General features: G+C 39.1%; 1 protein-coding gene across 1 annotated transcript; it reads left to right on the top strand.

Moving 5' to 3' along the window:
* Window positions 1-1,137: 1,137 nt before the first annotated feature.
* LOC135474709 (aquaporin AQPAe.a-like) lies at window positions 1,138-17,668 on the top strand. The gene is made up of 3 exons (XM_064754272.1): window positions 1,138-2,584; window positions 14,859-14,939; window positions 15,734-17,668. The coding sequence occupies exons 1-3, from the start codon at window positions 1,907-1,909 to the stop codon at window positions 15,965-15,967; spliced, it is 993 nt and encodes a 330-aa protein (XP_064610342.1). The 5' UTR covers window positions 1,138-1,906; the 3' UTR covers window positions 15,968-17,668.
* Window positions 17,669-19,621: the final 1,953 nt, after the last annotated feature.

The raw sequence follows: 19,621 nt of genomic DNA, 5'->3' as shown, positions 1-19,621 counted from the left end.
CACTACAGTCTTAACCGAGTATTTTACGATGGCAATGCTCTTTTGTGGGCTCGTAAATTTCTGTTGACATTGGCCGAGGCTGGAATTCTACAATGTATACATTTACCCATTTCATTCTGTTTGTTCGCATTTCGCCTACATTTTGAACTCCCCGGTTCGCAACCCACCTCGCAGTCTGTCCGAGGATAACCCTGAGTATATAGAAATGTACCATTATTTTGCCTGTGTTTCACATTTGCTATGACAGTGGGTTGTGAATGAGATCAACGGGAACTGTTCTGAAACTCGATACCTGAGATATACTCGGTATATACTATGCTGAAGTATATCCCAGGTCACGAGCACGGTGGAAAACACCAAATAAAATCCCGAGTCAGCTATATACGTTTTACGTGGTGTTATTCTGTTAGATCTACCGATAGTCGCCGAAATGGACATTGCAGATATATCAGTAAATCCTGGAGAGAAAGCTGAAAGCTTATGTAATTGCGATTTGATAGACTGCTGTAAAATAAATTTGCGGTTTTTCGCCATCAAAGGTGAGTAGGCAAATGGTAGAACTGTAAGGTTCGCCTCATGGTCGAGGTTTATAAGGTTATAGGCCGGATTACGTCACATCCAGTTTTTATTCATGTCAAGTGCACTTAGAGTGAACAGACGGCAGCAAAAATGGAGGCGAAACGCAAACAAACAGTTTGAAACTGTGCATTGGAGGAGTAGGCTAATGTCTATAACGAGTGCACCGCATGAAACCCAGTGCGTCGTCGAGCCTTCTCACGCACAGGGGATGGAGTACAGTATACCTAGGGCCAGTTGGTCACTATAGTGTACCGTGAAACGGATCTCATACACTGAAACCATTATATCATTCCTGATATATACTGCACATTACAAAGTAAGTCCAGTCCAGACTAATATCGAACTTTATTCCTTGGGGAAAAAAAAACACTTTTGAAAAACCGGGTGCCTGTTTTGATGCCAACCTCACTGAGATATTCAGTAATATTTACACGCTAAAGAATGTCCGGAAAAGTGAAAGTGGTTCTCGTTGCGTCTCACCCTCGACATGATAAACTCGCCTTCACTTCATGGCTTGCTGATCGTAAGGTATAATAAATGCTGTGTGGTCTGTGAAGTAAAATTAGGACAAGTGTTAAAACGGCTACATATATATGTAGCCGTATGAACAAGTCCCTGGGGACAAGAATGTTAGCTTTAATTAGCCTTTTGAAAGGTAAAAAAAATTGACCGCCAATTGACTCTATTCATGACGAGGCATCCATATAAAGTTTGTTAACTTCAGGAAGTCTACAACCCGACGTGATGGGACTTTGTTATCAGTCAGAAAGCGAATGGTGGCGGATGAAAACAGGCGTGGTACGTCTCACCTGGCCAAGGTAACGTATGTGCGAAGATCGGGCGGCAGATGTTTACTCCTCTATAGTGCGGTGGAGCGTAACCATGATGGTGAAGTTGCACAAGCGTGACAATCCATCCGCACATAACGTCTGTGAGAGTAATTAGCTTCGTTGCATCCATGGTATGCTGACTAATGGAGTCACGTGATCTCGACACTATAACCGACGTACTGTAAGAAACCGTTTAAAAGGGAGGTTGACATGAAGGCGTAACTGGACAAATGCTATAGGTCTGTTAGAGCGTGCGTAAAGTGTTTCCGGATATAGGGACTACACATAGCACATGTCAGCTGACACAACTTATCAAGTGTCGTCTATGCCGGTAGGCCAGGGTTCAGTGAGTATACCTGTCAATTATCCTACCAGCGTAACTACTTACATGTAGACTGTGGTGACGTTAGTGAATACCAGCGTTACCAGTCTGACTCTCGGTGTGCAGTTGGAGGAAGCAGTTGTGGGACACCTCTGATGATCGATAGGGTGTCTGTATGAGCTCTCCAGACACCTCCCTGTTGAAGAGTCACAAGGCGCCCCCAGAGGGACGCTCAGGGTCCAGTCATCTTCTCCGGACACTCAGAATGCTGACCAGCCTGGACGATATCCGCTCCCTCCGCTTCTGGAAAGCGGTCATGGCCGAAATGGTCGGGGTGATTTTTCTTGTATTCGTCGGGTGCGGTTCCTGCACAGGTTGGGCGGCTGCCGAAGCACCTCTTAACGGTTCATACAGATCGGACGTCAGTGAGGAGCTGAAGAATCCGTCAGTGGTGCAGATCGCCTTGTCTTTCGGCCTGATCGTTGCCACCATGGTCTGGTGCATTGGTCACGTCAGCGGCGGTCACATCAACCCCGCCGTCACGGCCGCCATGTGCGTCACTCGCAAAATTAGTTTGGCGCGAGGATTCTTTTACGTGATCGCCCAATGTGCCGGAGCGATTCTTGGGGCGGGGGTTCTCAAAGCGGTAACACCTACCCCATACTCCGGCTCCCTCGGGTCCACAATTGTTAGCCCTCTCATCACCCCCGCACAAGGTGTCGGCATAGAATTCCTCATCACGTTTGTACTGGTGCTAACGGTGTTTGCGTCTTGCGATAGTCGGCGAACCGACTTGGCGGGTTCTGCCCCTCTAACCATCGGTCTGTCTGTCACAGCCTGTCATCTCGCTGCCGTAAGTAATACTACTTTATATATAAATTAGAGTGAAACAAAAACTATCAGGTGTAGTGCAGGCATATACCCATGTAGTGAACATGTTTCAAGGTACATACAACCTATGGGGGATGATTTTTATTGTATGTCTGTACCACAGTAGATGTATAGGTTTCCTCCACACGATAATGTAAAAAATTCCGACGTACCAGGTTAATGACCAGTCAAATAAGAAGATTTATATGAGATTGAATTACGTTTTCGCAGACGTTTAAAGTTTGCACTGTATTTTCCTTTAACGAATAAACTAGCTATTGCTTGGAAAAGCCTTTCTGACCGATCTATCCAACGGATTCCCCTGTATGTCCATTGTAAAAAGCAGCGCTTGACCAGTCACGTGCACAGTCAAATCCTGGGGCCGGTTTCATGAAGCTCACTTAGCTAAGTAAACCCTTATCTACCATGACAACGTATGTTGTAGAGATATAAAATGCAATTAGCTAAGGGCAGCTTAACACTAAGTAAGCTTCATGAAACTGACCCCAGGTGCCCGATCCAACAAAGCCATTTCTGACTTAACACAACTTTCAATATACGATTTTTTATCTTATTCGAGGGCCCTATAAATTAAAATTTGGATCCCCTCATAATGCCGTTTCAAGACAAATGTATTAAAACTTCAACTTGCAGTACAAAATGCAAAGCATTGTGAGGAGGATTTTAGTTGACATTATTGAATCGGCCCATTATTGCGCAGGTTTGGTTGCATGCGGCCTTACGTCAGGAGGTTTGTCAGGTATCTGGTGAGGCGCGGTGAGGCTCTCGCCATTCCGGTGTCCTCGTTTCAAAACCTAACCACCGTAACACGATAGCTGTATTTTCAAGTGCTGCATAAAATTACAACATAATGAGCATATCAAACTAATTACAGCTTTTGTCAGGGCTTTTTTGGTGGTACTTTTGACACGATGAAATTAAAATACAGCACCTGAGTTGCGCAAAACGTCCTTTATTGACGATATTCCCTGCATGTTATAAATCAAGTGAAAATTAATACGATAGTCAACAAGCGTGGGTGACGGTCTGTCAAGCGTATGACGTTATTCCTTTACAGACGTTCCAAACATTATTCCAGGCAGACAATTCTTTATACCTTCCTCCATCTTATACATACGTGTTACATAAATAACACACAAAGGTTTGTAAAAAAGCATTTAAATGTCAACCCACCCGTTTTCACCTCAATCTTCATTTCTTTTTGTTTCATTTTTATTTGTGGCCACATGCTTGACGGCTTCCCACTTAATTCTCGTCACCCTCATGTATCGTGTGACGTAATACTATTTCCCAGCTTCGCTGTAGAGTTTCTTCTTTTGTCGTCGTTGATAAGCAAGACAAACACCCTGATATTTTTTAATACTTTTATTTTTGTCTTCTTTCGTCTGAGAGATCATAAATCAGTCTATGTATGAACGCTCTTTACGATAGAGACTAGATGCCTAGGATTGTGTTTACACATTCAATAGCTGACGTATTTTATGTGAGTTTAATACAAAACTATTGACATTAACTTAAACTAACTCTCACACTACAGCCACATTATAGCCGCAAGAAAACCTAGGCTATAAGTACCCGGTCCTCACAGGCTATAAGAACCCGTCACACAATCTGTGTTTGTTCGCCACACGTTTATTTAGATGCATATATCGATCACTATAGCAGAGAGTATAGTATATATACATTTACCTTTGAGCCTTGTCTTCGCACGCGCGCTCTGCATACCTGTGTTTATCGCTAGACACTATGAACCGAGCTCGTGTGCCCCCATTTGTTCGTATATACCAGCACTTTCCTGACCCTGATATATATTACACAGCTGTCAGTAATAAACAGATAAAGCTTTGAACAATCAATATCAAGATTGTCATCACTAACCTTGGAAAGCCCATCTTCACAATGACATGGTGTATAAATCACCATGTATTTAAACCGACAATGTGGACATAGCTTGTGAAGATGGAGCAGCCGTGTACCATTTCCAGTGGTGGTCCGCATGAAAGAAAGAAAAAAATAGTCAAGAGCTCAGTACACACATGAGCTCGGTACACACAATTTGGATTCTGCACAATGTGTTTTATTTCTAATGAGTTCACGTTTTATGCTTATATCTCATACCATATGTGGGTGACCACTTAGTAGACGCTGTCACACCACACAACCTGCTGGAGTAAAGCCTGATCTCGCCCAAAAGAATGCCACACACACGTATACAAAACTCGAAATTAGATCAACATCGTTTTCTAAACTTGATCCTGTCTGCGTTTGGAAATTTTTCAAAGGTGTTTATAAAAAGTTATTTGATGAAAACCAAATTGGATATAGTGTACCATGTGCATGACCTTTTGAGAAGTTGCGTGAGCAAGTTCTCAAATTTATTATAGTGTGTCGTTCTTTGTCAGTAAAGTCGTGCTAACGTCTGGAAGGACCACGTATTTATTTAGAACATGATCTTCAGCCAAGCATGACTAACTTTTCTTAATCAGTTTGAAATAAAACATGGAATCTCTCATGCATCATCTCATAGCGAAGATATCATACTCTTTCCGCCTGACTCATCTAATGTTTTCTTCTCGCCGCATTTGGTGTCAACCGTACGTGGGAAGGTCTGCCAGCAACCTGCGGATGGTCGTGGGTTTCCGCCGGGCTCTGCCCGGTTTCCACCCACCATAATGCTGGCCGCCGTCGTATAAGTGAAATATTCTTGAGTACGGCGTAAAACACCAATCAAAAAAAAAAAAAAAAAAAAAAAAATCATTTGGTGTCAAACTAAAAATTCTTGATTATCCAGCTTTAAACTCCATTAAAATAAATATATATTAAGTAAATGTATCTTTCAATACCATTTTTTGCAGTTGATATTGGTTTTTCATTCGTTTCATTTTCATTTAAACGTCATTCAACTTTGGTAAACATTATACCACGAGGAGGAACTGCAAATAATCAAATGGGTTTGTGATTTGCGGGCAATCTAGCAGAAATTTATAAAAAAAAAAGATGATTAATTTACTCCAAAAATCGACGGATTCATTTTTGTCAGACATATATACCTGGTGATTCATACAGAAATTTTCCTTGCTGTTGTTCGTTAGTGTAAATTGCGATGTAGCCTGCGGTTTGAACTTTATCAGCGTGAAGCCTTTATTAATACTTACAGTCATTTCAGGTTTTCTGAAGTCATCAGAAAAAAAGGCAGAAAGCCGGATGTTATTTAAAATACCTTAGGGGTGATCATTTAAAGGCATATATAAAGAGGAGATGAACACCCGGCCAAAGTGTCGAATTCACAAGTTACGCTGTCGTCCGGAAAAACTATGTCAGTTAAATACATGCAGTACGTGTGTAGTATATAGCAGGTCAATGCACCGAGTCGCACGCCTACTCGGACACTCCTTCAGATAGGTAACAGTCAAATGACTTGACAATGCGGGTATATATGTATAGACAACCCTGCACATGGGAAAGTGTTCATTCTCCGAGTTTCCTTATGTATGTATATATAGCCAGATGAGCTGAGAGGCGAACGCTTAATATTCAGTCATGTATCGTAGAGATATCAACAATTACTGCCTTAACTTGTACGATTAGGTTACCAGCTATATACCATCTGTTCAGCCATAAGACCCTTGGGTCATGTTCTGTCGAATATGTTGGAGATATCAAAGATCAAAGAAAATTAACACACCCTTCCCGCTCCCACCGCTCACATGGAGGCATGATTGCATCCAGTACGTAAAGTTGCTTGGTGAATTTTAGGCATGAATCGAAGACGGAGAAACACTTTCATGTGAGAAGCAACAGACACATTAAAAAAATAGTTAAAGAAATGAAAATGTGCTATTTTTGTAAGTATTATTTCAAACACCTGACCTATATACTGGATTTTAAAAAAAACACACACACACACGCATGACCGTAAATTTAAGCAAATCAGCGACGAGATCATTGTAAATGGTGTATCTGGTCACAACGAAAAACAGCTGGTCATATACTATAGAGCTAATTACACTGCAGAAAGTGTTCTAAATGTCGGTTAAATTATTGTACGGCCAGTTGGTTAGCGCGCTAGTGCAGCGTAATGAACCAGGAGTCTCTCACCAATGCGCTCGCCGTGAGTTCAAGTCCAGCTCATGCTGGCTTCCTCTCCGGCCGTATGTGGGGTCTACCAGCAACCTGCGGATGGTCGTGGATTTCCCCCGGGCTCTGTCTGGTTTCCGCCCACCATAATGCTGGCCGCCGTCGTATAAGTGAAATATTCTTGAGTACGGCGTAAAACACCAATCACAAAAAAAAATGTACGGTTTTTATGCTTTAGCTTTAAATAGAAACTGGATATCATGGACGCCAATTAACGGACCAAAGCTGTATTATGTTCTGTGTTCCTTCCTACATTTTGCGATTGTGGGACAAATGGCAATGTCAAACCAATGTACATATTACAAGAGAACAATTGACAACCCAACTCTGGCCCAGCTCGTCATTGCGCGGCAATCTGCGCTCTGCCGCATATACATATCATGCATCCATGCAGTCGCCATCTTCCTGCCAAAACCCCATATGCACCCAAAACTTAAATCATAGTTTATATGCATACAGGGAGGAGAATGACAAGATCTCTCACAAACGCAAATGCGGATATCTCAAGAAGATCAGTGTTCTTTTGCCAAACACTTGCAGCTATGTATTTTTTCTTTCATATATATATATATATGTGTGTGTGTGTGTGTGTGTGTGTGTGTGTGTGTGTGTGTGTGTGTGTGTGTGTGGCTTGATTGCTTAACTAACTTTCACGGAAATCATTACATTCTCTTGTATTTTATGTGCGTTGTATTGCGTCTTGAATTTCGAATACGCTGAAATAGTTCCGTATATAATATATTCGGTTTCTTTATTTGGAGGTCGTAGGCCTTTGCCGTTGAGTTGAAGTCTACATTGCTTTAGCATTGAGTAACAAAGAATCTTTGCAGTTTGAAGATGTAAATCATCTTGAAATCGATTCCAATTAATTTGTAAAAAAAAATCTCAGTTCTCACTTTTGCAGTTTGAGAAATCTGTTCCCGAAGCCTAAACTAACCGATAAAAGGTCATTGCAACAGTTTGCAAATAGACTGCGTGTTTTCAACATCGTGCCATGAATTAATGTGATCAAACATGCAACGTATTTGAAACGGGTATATAGGCTTCTAAGTTCTTGATGACCTGATACCTTTGTGAAGCAGGTATGCTTGTATCAGACACAAATGTGACATCCTGATGTTCCTGATGCTATTACCTTTGCGAAGCAGATATACGCTTGTATCAGCCACAAATAAGATATCACGAAGATCTTGCAGATATTACCTTTGCGAAGCAGCTATACGCCTGTATCAGCCGTAAATAAGACATCACGAAGATCCTGCAGATATTACCTTTGCGAAGCAGCTATAAGCCTGTATCAGCCGTAAATAAGACATCACGAAGTTTTTGAAGATATTACTTTTGTGGGGTAGGTATGCTTGTATCAGACATAAATAAGGACAGAGCGAAGTTCCTGGTAATATTACCTTTGCGAAGCGGCTATATTCTTGTATCAGACATAAACAATGACAAGACATCACGAAATTCCTGATGGTATTACCTTTGAGAAGCAGTTATACCTAAATAATACATAAATGAAACATTCGGAAGTTCTTGATCATAATTCCTTTGCTAAGCATATTTGACTCGAACATAAATGAGATATCCAGAGGTGATATTAACTTTGCCCTGAAGGTATACGTTGCTGAGAAAAACTCAACAGGACATCAGTTATAGTTCTCTTGACAGGTTAAGATAATACTTTCAAAATATCAAATACTTTCTCCAAATTGGGTTGAAGCTATACATGCACATTCCAGCCTAGGTTTTCAGGGTCTGGTATGAAGGGCACGTATCTTGGTGGACGGTTTGCATTTCTGCTTTCTTTGTATTTCCACAGATATATGTTCTAATTAGCACGACCACCTGTACCCTCCATCCCTACACCGTCCTTTGATTGCTGGCACTGTGCAGTAATTTACTCCTGAAAAACAAGCTACATGTGTACTCATGAGGAAGACTTTTTGTCTATGGAATAGTATCATAATGGCATAGATGAAGAGAAAATTCAAGGGGAACATGTCAAAATTTACATAGATCAAGTCTTGCAGAAGTAGTACTTTGAAGTAGTGCAAAGAACGCTTGATTAAAAGAACTAATGCTAAATGCCCTTGCCTGATCGGAAATATTAAGATTGATCTGTCCAAAAATTGTGTTCAATTCCCTGATTACTATTTTGAACATTGAAACACTGGTCGGCTTACGGTCAGTTCAGGGACGTGCATATTATAACTTTGAATCCGCATTATATCTGTATTATACGCTGAAAATAGCTTGCAACTCTTGCAGACATATTGTGTATATACATATGATAAAAATAAAGTGGTATACCGATTGATAAAGAGCAAGTCACCAGCATGTAAGTACAGAAAAACGCATCTGTCTGTAGAGATATGTGATTAAGGCTTCTGAAGCGATCACCTCTGTATAAGTGCAAATTCTGATATCTCCTTGTATCCTTACATCCATTGGAATGTCGGATCTGCTGTGTATATCGCGGTCTAGAATGACATGACATGTAGATCAAAGTAATTCATCTGAATCAAGCTGTTGTAAAAAAAAACCAGAACAATTTGTATATTCTGGTAATTATGATATCCACCGCTCTTCACGGCAATAGATATATAAGTCCGTATATATATATAATGTACTTCATCCGTAATGCGTAATTAAGGGAAGGTTTTAAAATGAAAGTATTAGTACATCATACGAATGATTGGATTATTTCATTAAAAATAATTACATGCACGTAATCTGCTGACATTATGAGATTAAAGTATTCATTAATCAAATTTCGCATAATCAGCGTGTATTCGCATGAATTTATAACGTGTCGGGCGGGTGGGGGGTGTTGAGTGCGCAGGTTAAGCTACACGGGGTCTGTATAGGTTGGAGTAAAATACGCGGAGTGCATTCAGTTATTTCCTTGTAGTCTTCAAGCTTTTACAATCTTTTATATAGCTATCTCATCCTTTCAGCATTCTCAAGTATATAATCTGTTACTTACATTTGGTTAACATGTAGTTCGTATTTTGGGAAAGTACTCCAGCTTCAGCCTGGAAATCGTACTGTGGCTTTTTTTAAGAATTAATATAGGTTGTAAATATAAATATAACTAAAATATAAAATTTTACTTTTAAATTTTACAGTTTAAGTATGCAATGCAGTCACCCACAAATCACGTCTGCCCGGCTTACTCCCGCCATAGTGCTGAAATATTCTCGAGTGCGGCGTAAAGCACTAAATAAATACGTAAAGTAATGTGTAGACAAAATGTCAGGAAAGTGTATATCGAAAAACCAACCATAAATGTGTACAGAGTATTACCCTCCTCAGAGTATTACCCTGCCTGGCAGACATTCTTCGTATACTTGAGACAGGTAAGGTATTAAGACGACGTAACGATGTCACTGACCTAATGGTGATCTAGCCCGTGAAAAGAAGGGGTGACAGGTAATGTCACATAAACTTAAAGCCTTTCCTTTATGCTCGAGACCCATTATCGTAATTGTTCATGCGTTGTGCATATAGTTTTACGTATCACACAAAGTTCAGAGCTTCATGCACGCGGTATTTGGCGGTTAAGTCAACTCGCCATTTACTCACACTGTACAGTAGGATGTATGTTTCATTCATTTCACAGGCGTAAAACTGGTGTTATTGTTGACTGTTGGGTGCCTGTTCGAGTTGTTAACAACAGTTTAGACTGTCTGAAAAGTCATGTCACTTTGGATTAAATATGTATTTTAATAAAATCTCAGGTGTTAAATTATTTGGATTTTTCTTAACAGCCAAAACGTACAGGCAACATAAGAGCTTCACGCTAAAGGAAACGTATCGTACATAGGCTTATCCACGTAGGAGTTTTCATACTACCATTCTTTTCCGAGATTTAACTGCCCGAATTCCGTCATTATTTTTTCGGTGAGCACTACACCAGGCCAACTGTGCCTTAATGTCAGAAGTCAAAAGGGCGTCTTGAGTTCATCTCAATATTAAGGTTAGCATAATTCGCAAATTTCAATCTTCATTGACTTGTCGATGATATTTATACCTGAAATACGGAGAAATTCTTATCATTGACGACATTTCCCCCCCCAGAAGTGTACAGATTGTTCCCTTTACCCCTCACCCCCCCCCCCCCCCGCCCTCCTCTGTTCCACAACTGCTTATATTTTTAACATTCCTCTATCATAAATAAATGCGACTATACCGGCATATACACAAAAGCGGACGTAAGGTTATAACTTTGAAGCGCGTCAATTCTCTTTCAAAGTTTGGTGACTTATTGGCTATGTACATACATGTATATAATGTCCGCCTTCCGCGTCACTTTTATATCATATAACAGGGCTAATTTCAGTTTTTACTGCATAGTTTTTTTTTCTTATACGTAGACAGCAAATACCTGCAGGGCCTACATGTTTTATACGGCATATACAAACTATACCTATATAGATGTCTTCATGGATCCCATCAGTTATGTGATGACTTCAATCTACGTCACAAATGTTTTATTAAGAAACTAGTTTTTCAAGGGTACTCTATCAAATGACTTTATTCTATGTTTCCTTATTACTCTTTCACTCGTATTTGTAGGTATATACATGGAACGTTCGCGAACTTTGGCGTTGTGCGTCACGTAGCTCAGTTTCATTCCGCTCATCCAGAGGCTATATGTATGTAATAGGGGCTTATAAACATCTTTGTTTTCAATATTACATGCATGGGGCGTAAAAAGACACTCACAGGAGACAGACTCTATTAAATTTGTGTTTTTAGTTTAAATTAGGATGAAAATTTAACACCCTTATACCTTTACTTCATGGTAATGTTCCTAAGCACTCACTCACTCATGGTAATGTTTGTTGACGTTTGACATAGACGATGTTTTCTGTACGATGCAGAAATTGCATGGATATTGATGTTAATATCTGATTATTTATTTTATTATTTATGTATGGATTTTTGTGTGGTAATTGGCTGTAATACATGTAGAAGATGGGTTTTGTGTGGTAATTGGCTGTAATACATTTAAAAGATGGATTTTGTGTGGTAATTGGCTGTAATACATTTGGGGTATGGGTTTTGTGTTGTAATTGGCTTTAAATGCATGGCTGTGTTCAAAATAGGTGAAGTATATTTGTCAATTTTAAATGATTTAATTAACCCATTATTTTGTCAAAAAGTTATTGTAACTATTACAAATCTAACAACGTAAGAAACATCTCATGATAAACTACGTAGAAAAATAAATTTAACTTAACTTTTAAGGTCACAGCAGGTCAACTGAGGTTTTGTTCCCAAGCCAGTTGGGTTATTATCTAAATAACAACGTTCAGAAATTCATTTATCATTTATATACAAAACACTTGTATATATGTACATGCACTCTGTATTGTCTGGTTGATTAATACGCTTCTTTGTTAAGCTATTAGTGTGACATTTATAATAATCTGAAAGTAAACACAACCTTACTGCGTGACTTTTGGTGAGCTAATAGTATAAACTAATTAAGTAAAACAGTTCGTATGATTAAAAGCACGGATCGTTAGGCTGTACTGGATAACCAGAACGTTAAAGGTCACAAAGGTTGAATATGTACGTACATAGATACAGATGCGCATCTATACACCGTAAACACAGAATGTAGAGATGACAAGGACATGCAAGCATACAGGCTACATTAATAAGGTTAAAGATAACCACTCAGTTATATAAAATTAGTTGCTTTTTTTTTTGAGTTGTTGTTGAGTGGAAAATATCCATGAATTATTCATTGCACGAACTATGCCCATAAACAACGCCGTCCATGGATGAAAAATAATATAATAAAACATGGCTGTGTACGCCGAAATGTTGAGATTTTGCGCACGACCCGCCAAATGATAAGACCGCTATCCCTTGAGTTACTCAAGAAGCGCTGTATGTATAGCGCAGCTATTTCTTCAGTATAAGTTCCCTTCTCATCAGGGAACATCAGTAATATTCATATATGCTATATATCGAAGAACTATCACATACATTTATAATTGATCAATTGAACAGCATTGAAAATGGGACTTGTGGCGCAATCGCTTGGCCCTTGCAGGTTAGAGCAAGAAAACAGGACAAGTTGGCCCAGTGTCAGTATAATTCGACTGGGTAGGGAGTCACTTCAGGTGTTTTCAGTAACTTTGGCAGCATGGACTCGCCCTTCCTCAAGAATACACAGTATATATACACCAACGTATAAGGTGACGACGTATAAACCCAAGCATACATACGCAGCACAGCTGGGCATAAAATCCGGTGGGGCAAGGTTGTATAGCTCCGGCACTATCTATAACAGGATCGAAAGCGCAAAAATAGAGGCCAAAAAAGTACCATTATTCTAATATTCGCATGACGTAGGCTCGTATACAAAAGTGTTTCATTGGTTAAAATTATATTCAATCTATAATGAGATTGCGTGGCCATTTCACCACAGGGAGCACAACTAAACAAAAAAAAATAAATGGAATATTTTTGTAGATTTTGTGTCACTGCAACCGATGCATACTCAGGTCACCGGATATACAAATATAGCGGCGTCAGTTCATGGTGAACTGTATGCACATCTCAAACTGTTTACTAGTCAAACTGTATATAGGTGTGAAACGTGTAACGTGAGATGGCGCAAATATATTTTAATGCTATATGGTTCATAAGAGTGCTCTGTACTAGTACAAGTATGCGAGCATACATTTCTCATTGATGTTGATACCAAATCTTTCAACACCAGTGTCTGTTGTTTTGGAAAATGTAAACATGTCCACACCATTATATAACAAAACGTAAACGGCGCACTCGCTGTACGAAAACTATGGTCGTATAAATGTACGTATTATTAAATCTGTACTGTATCCCGAAACTATAACTGTCAAGAGAATATATAATTATACGATAACTATGTAGAAGTAATTTGAAATAGACTTACACATGGCCCTTCATTTGATACGATAATCGTGAAATACGCGCACTGCTCAAACATGCTCAAACTGCTTTCAGCTGGTGGCTGGATCCTTAGCCTACTATAGTTCTTTTGTTTCTGTTGGCATTCTTTACGTTTGAGCAATACTAAAATTATACAATGAGACCATTTACAAATTGATTTCATTAAAAACAGATTCCTCTTAGGTAAACAGCCAACAATCATCTTATTGCGTTTTACAAAGACAGTTTAACGGGACAAAACAATGAGCAATTTCTTCGAACAATAGGTTTACGATTGTGGAAATTTGAACATATTTTTTTCGTGTTCATGCCCACGCCAACTAGGTACAGACTGTATAAATGACAATGTGGTGTCTGTATATCAAACAACGGAGAAAACACTGATGTTCAGTGACTCATATTACGTGGCATGCACCTTCTGTTTTTTATTACGTTAGGATACACACCAACATAAATTCTGATATATAGGGCCTACTGATAAGCGCTGCTGTGTGATAGTAGTCTATAGGCCTATGGATGGGTTTTGTGGCCGTGCGACGATGTGCAAACACACTTTATACACAGTCACAGTTCAAATCTACAGATTTCGTATAATAACTTACAAAGGTACGACGTATAAAAGATATCCTCTAAGGCATGTCGATCAGAAGCATGTGTGTTTGACCATATACCTGGCGAGTGATTGTGTAATGTAGGTTACGGTATATTTACCTAGTTTTGTCCTGTAGGTTTCTTTGACTGTTCTGATATCGCCGACACTTTTCTGTTGTTTTTTTATGTTTTATTTTTATTGCATCAATATATACAACTATATATGTCTGATATGTCTACTCATAAATGATGCCATGAGTATGAAGTTTATATGCGACTGTTTTTTTGTGTCCGTGAACTCGATGTGCAAAACAAATATTATATGCAGCTCAAAATACGTGGGTGAAACGTTTAAACGGCGTTTCGAATAGAAGCAGTTCACATTGTATAAATCGTATACTAGTATTCACCATAAGGCCTTGCAGCGTACTTGAATGTACCTAGCGTGAGACTGTTTAGTTTTGACCAGTAGTCAGCTCGCTTTCTGTGACCCATAACCTTCCTGCGGTCTTTAGGGAAAAAAAAACTAGAATGTTTTTTTTGTTTTGTTGCAGATCCGTTATACAGGATCCAGTATGAACCCAGCTAGGAGCTTCGGGCCGCCCACCATAATGGGAACGTGGGACCATCATTGGGTATACAGTCATTATTGTCATTAGTGCATGAATATATTACTGTTCCTGTATCATCGACCTTCACACAATAAACAATTGTTCACTCATTTGCATTAAACAAATAGATCATATATTAATATTGTATTTCCATAACAAGCAGTCCTATAAACAGAGGTGTTAAGTTGATATGCAAACAATTGTAATCGGTATTATCGATAACGTATGATAGACCTAATATAAGTATATTGACACGAGTCTGACAAAATATCACTCTCATGAGCATAGAATATATCTATTTCGTGTTGTGACGCCAAATTATAAATTAAAACCAAACCAAAGATTATTCAAAATTATCATAATCCTAATCAGCAAGATCAGTGAAAACTATATGCATATAAATATCTTTACGCATTAATTTGGTATTTTTCCACCTTAAGGAGTGTACTCAAATGTCAGATCTATACCCTGTTTCGCTTCATGTCCAATACCACCGGTGTTAAGCGAGTTGTATCTACAGGTGATTATTTAAGTAAAAATAAATACATGTGACGTCGTTGTACGCAACATTATACAATATGCACGGTTGAAAAACCAGACAATATAAGCTTTATATATTTTATTAATATAAAGTAGAAAACAAGCATTATTGTGGGAGGAAACTGGGATTGGGGAAACGCACCACGATCGGCAGCTCAGATTGTTGGATGACCTCCCCACGTGCGCCTGGAGTCATATGTAATTCATGGACAAAGACAATGCATAAAGTGACATCGTTATACATGTATATGTAATTCGAGACTTTGTTTCCACTACAGGTGTATTGGTTGGGTCCCCTGGCAGGTGGTGTAGTAGCTGGGCTAATCTATGATAACGTCTTCGCTGCCAACTCTTCGTGGAAGAAAGCCAGAGCCTGTATGTTATCCAGCGATTATGACGACCGGAAATATGAAGCGGCTAAAACGAAAATTCGAATCATCGACGACGACAGCTCGGACCTGATCTCGGAGAAAAAAAGACTCAGCGACGATTCTCCAGAATCGAATGTCTAAAGTCACTAGTCACGTGTCTTCATTTGACTGCATGCATGCAGCATTTCATAACCATCGCATCGCATATAGGTTAAAACGAACTAATCTGCACGATTGTGGCAGCTGGGAACCTGTACATGCATGCTTATCTATACCTTTGAAAGCCAAGACTGCGGTGACTGCTTGGTGAAATTCCCTTGCACAGACATTACCAGTGGGCTAAATTTGAAGCGCAGTTGACCATTTATAAAATGGCAGTCATGCGACTGTTCTCAGATCAACAGAGAATATAAAAGTATACAGCACTCGACCTACGTATGCCGCAAAGCGATTTCCGATCAAAGTATATATGAAAATATGTTTAGATTTATCTAACTTTTTTTTTTCCCTCGAAGTTAAAATTGTGAACACCTCCTTGATGGTGTTTGGTGAAGGCAAAATATATCACAATTTTAACTTCTGTAACAGTTAACCACAAACATTGTTTTAAAGATATGAATGACTTTAGTACGACAAAGTCACTGTGAGAAGTTGGAACTGAGCTGTTAAAAGCTATATGGGCGCCAGTTCGCGGAAAACTGTCTCAGTCATAACAATATGCAATATAATGGCTTCCACTGATACACCCTACAAATTCCACTATATATATAGGCTAAGCCTTTCATGTTTAACATTATAGCCACCATTATAATTAAATTTAGAAAATAAATGGATTTCACCAGAGTAGCACAGGGTATATTATTACACGGATAAAATATATGCGATCAACTAAAACCATGCATAGATTTTGAGAAAGAAAAAAAAAAGCTTTAAGATTGGAGCGCCAGAAACTAAAGTATATGAGCATGTAAGTTCAGCATTAGTATAGGCCTATGTTTATCTACTGTGCTCTGCAATATTTAACAACGTATAATGTAATAAACTTCCCAGCGTTTAAGGATTGACCCTTTGGTCTTCAGATCCAGAACTCGACCTAGTGCCAACTCGATGCCACATATTTTAGAGCTGAAGGAAAGAGGTATTGAAGACAGGGCCATAAAACGGCCATAATGAGGGCGATTAAACACCCTTAAGACGAGTGACAAACGGGTGGAAAAAGCCACACTGCATACACAAGATATACAGATCCTAAATATATGTCTTTCTTAAGTTGGTAGTGGACCAAATGACCAAACCGTCACTTCTTCGGACAAGGACATTCACGCTTTTGACCCCTATCCATGTACACGTCCATCTTGATAAGGATCTTGACATTTTCTCCAAAAGCATGAGTATGTGATGCGTGCAGTGTATGACAGATTAGAGTTTCAGTCTGTCTTATGTATATATATATATATATATCCGGCATACCTATCTTCAGTAAGGCCTACTGTAGATATACAATGGTCTCGCTAGAGATAGAGCATGGGAATTGGGGAGTTCAGCTTATGATAGAAGAGAGACTATATCAATAGCAAGGCTAATGCACGTACACATTATAAATATAGCACTTTAAGGGGAAAGTCTGGGTGTGTCTACTGAAGTATGAGATTAGAGAACGACTCTTACTGCGTTTGCGAGGTGACATGTATAGAAAGTATAAGTACTACATAGTCAGAGACACGATTGGTTCTAGATACTGTAATGGACATATGCAATATTACCTACAGGGCCTACAGAATCTGTGCACTTTTGTAATATTTATATATTTTTGAAGAACCCATACAGTTATGAGTTATCTAAGTCATCGTCATTGTTGTTGTTGTTTTTTTGTTCTTTGTTAGAGATGGCATGATCTCAATAGTCTTTGGTCTTTGTGAAGTTACCAAAGATGTCACATGCAAAGGAAATAGCGTGGCGTCATCGCGATTTTTCACTTTCACATTAGAGTTTATGAAAGAGGCCTTTATAGTTCCAAGTTAAAGGATTACTTAATGTAAACATAAAGTCAGCCACGAAAGCTGAATTAATTACTAAAATACTATTCCAGAAATGTTTTAAAAATACTTAAAAATTCTACACGCTTATCAACAAAATAAATAGCAAACAATCGTCAGTACCTAGCCACTCATTTGGTGACGCCATTTTGCCATGTAATAACTGTCTAGAGTGGAAACGTCACTAAACCTAGGAGATCTACCGTAGCATCGCTATTAAACAATGTGACAATGAGAAAATACAAACAGAAACGCCTGATACATAACCAAAGGCTATCAGCTCTGCTCCGTGTTCAAAGGGCCGATACTTCTTTTAGTTTGACGTTCGGTCAGGGCGATGTTTGTGGACACAAGCGTCGTGTTTTAGCGTCCTTTTTCGTCTTCCTCCTGCATGGGTGTAGGCATTTGGCCTAGCTGACTGCGCCAACTTCAGAGAATTTACCAAACATAGCAGGGCCTTCTGATTGATAACAGACCGTTTCATTCAGAATTGGTGAAGATGTTTTCGCAATAAATCTGACTTTGCCGAGGAAAAATAATGCAAAGTCACAATATTTTTCTTCAAGTTATGATTCTCCCAAGGCGGTTTGCTTGCCAGCTCACCTTGAGGAGTTACTGCAGAATCCTGCACACCATGTACGCATTGTGACGTAGGCAGCCGTTCTCACTTCCGTGCACAGAAATGTGTGGTCCAAAATGCATTAGTTAAACACTTAAACTAACCACAAAATCCAGTTTATTGCATCGATATCTGTTTATCCACTGTAAGAAACCACACTGACACTCGAGAGCTTATAAGTTTTTGACGTAACAGCCAGTTATCACGTTACGCTTTCAGTGCTAGTGATTGGCCAAGTTCATAAGGGTTTCTTCAACAGGACTACTCGGAGTGAATTGTCCGTTAGTGCCACATCCCCAGTGCTGAACTTCATCTTTTCGGCTTTCAAAACTTTACAGAATTTTTTTACATATTTTTCTGTCATAACTATGTCCTGTATCATTTTTTCTGTGAATGTATAGTGGCAGACTTTATGTTCACTTTAACCAGTCTGTTATTTCACAATTTTCAAGAGTGAATTTGTATAAATCCAACGCTAAGCACATCACTTCACAAACCGACTCTTAAGAAAAATCTGACTTGACTGTTTAAATGGCAGGCTAAAATCTCATGCAGCCTGTTAAACATCCACGGTATATACACCCGTACAGGACAGTGACTCTCCTGCTTTCCAAGCATATATAGCTTCAGTCCTGGAGATGAGAGGCATCTGAGGGCTAAAATCCGATCAGGTAAAATTGTTGCCGGCGCATCGAGTATGTCTCTGGAAAGGTTTCGTCTTCGTTGCCTGCTGCAAGAGTGCGTTTTGATTTCAATGTTCCGTGATACACGGCTTGGTTATGATAAGTCTTCTTTCTTCCAGAAAAGTGGTTTTCAGCTAGTCGTTATGTTTTCAGTTAACTGTACCTTGTCTGATATTGTGCAGCTCATTCAGGATAAAGTATTTTGGAGAATCAATAAATTATTGTTCCTACTTTTTATGTTATTTAGTTGATAGTGTGCGATTTCATGAATTCTTGAGTGGGCCTTTCGCGAGTATCACCCAAAGGAAAAGTGATATATGTAAATAAAAATCACATGGAACTTAAACCTATACACTTAACAGTTAAAACTCATTTATAAATTTTGCCCTCTCATCAATGTTGTCTTAAAACAAATTTCTCAAAATTTCAACATCCATTGCTAAAAACAAAGCATCAT

The sequence above is a fragment of the Liolophura sinensis genome, chromosome 9 (assembly GCF_032854445.1).
Source record: "Liolophura sinensis isolate JHLJ2023 chromosome 9, CUHK_Ljap_v2, whole genome shotgun sequence".
NCBI lineage: Eukaryota > Metazoa > Mollusca > Polyplacophora > Chitonida > Chitonidae > Liolophura > Liolophura sinensis.
Note: the sequence above shows the minus strand (reverse complement) of the source record. Positions and strands in the feature narration are given on the sequence as shown.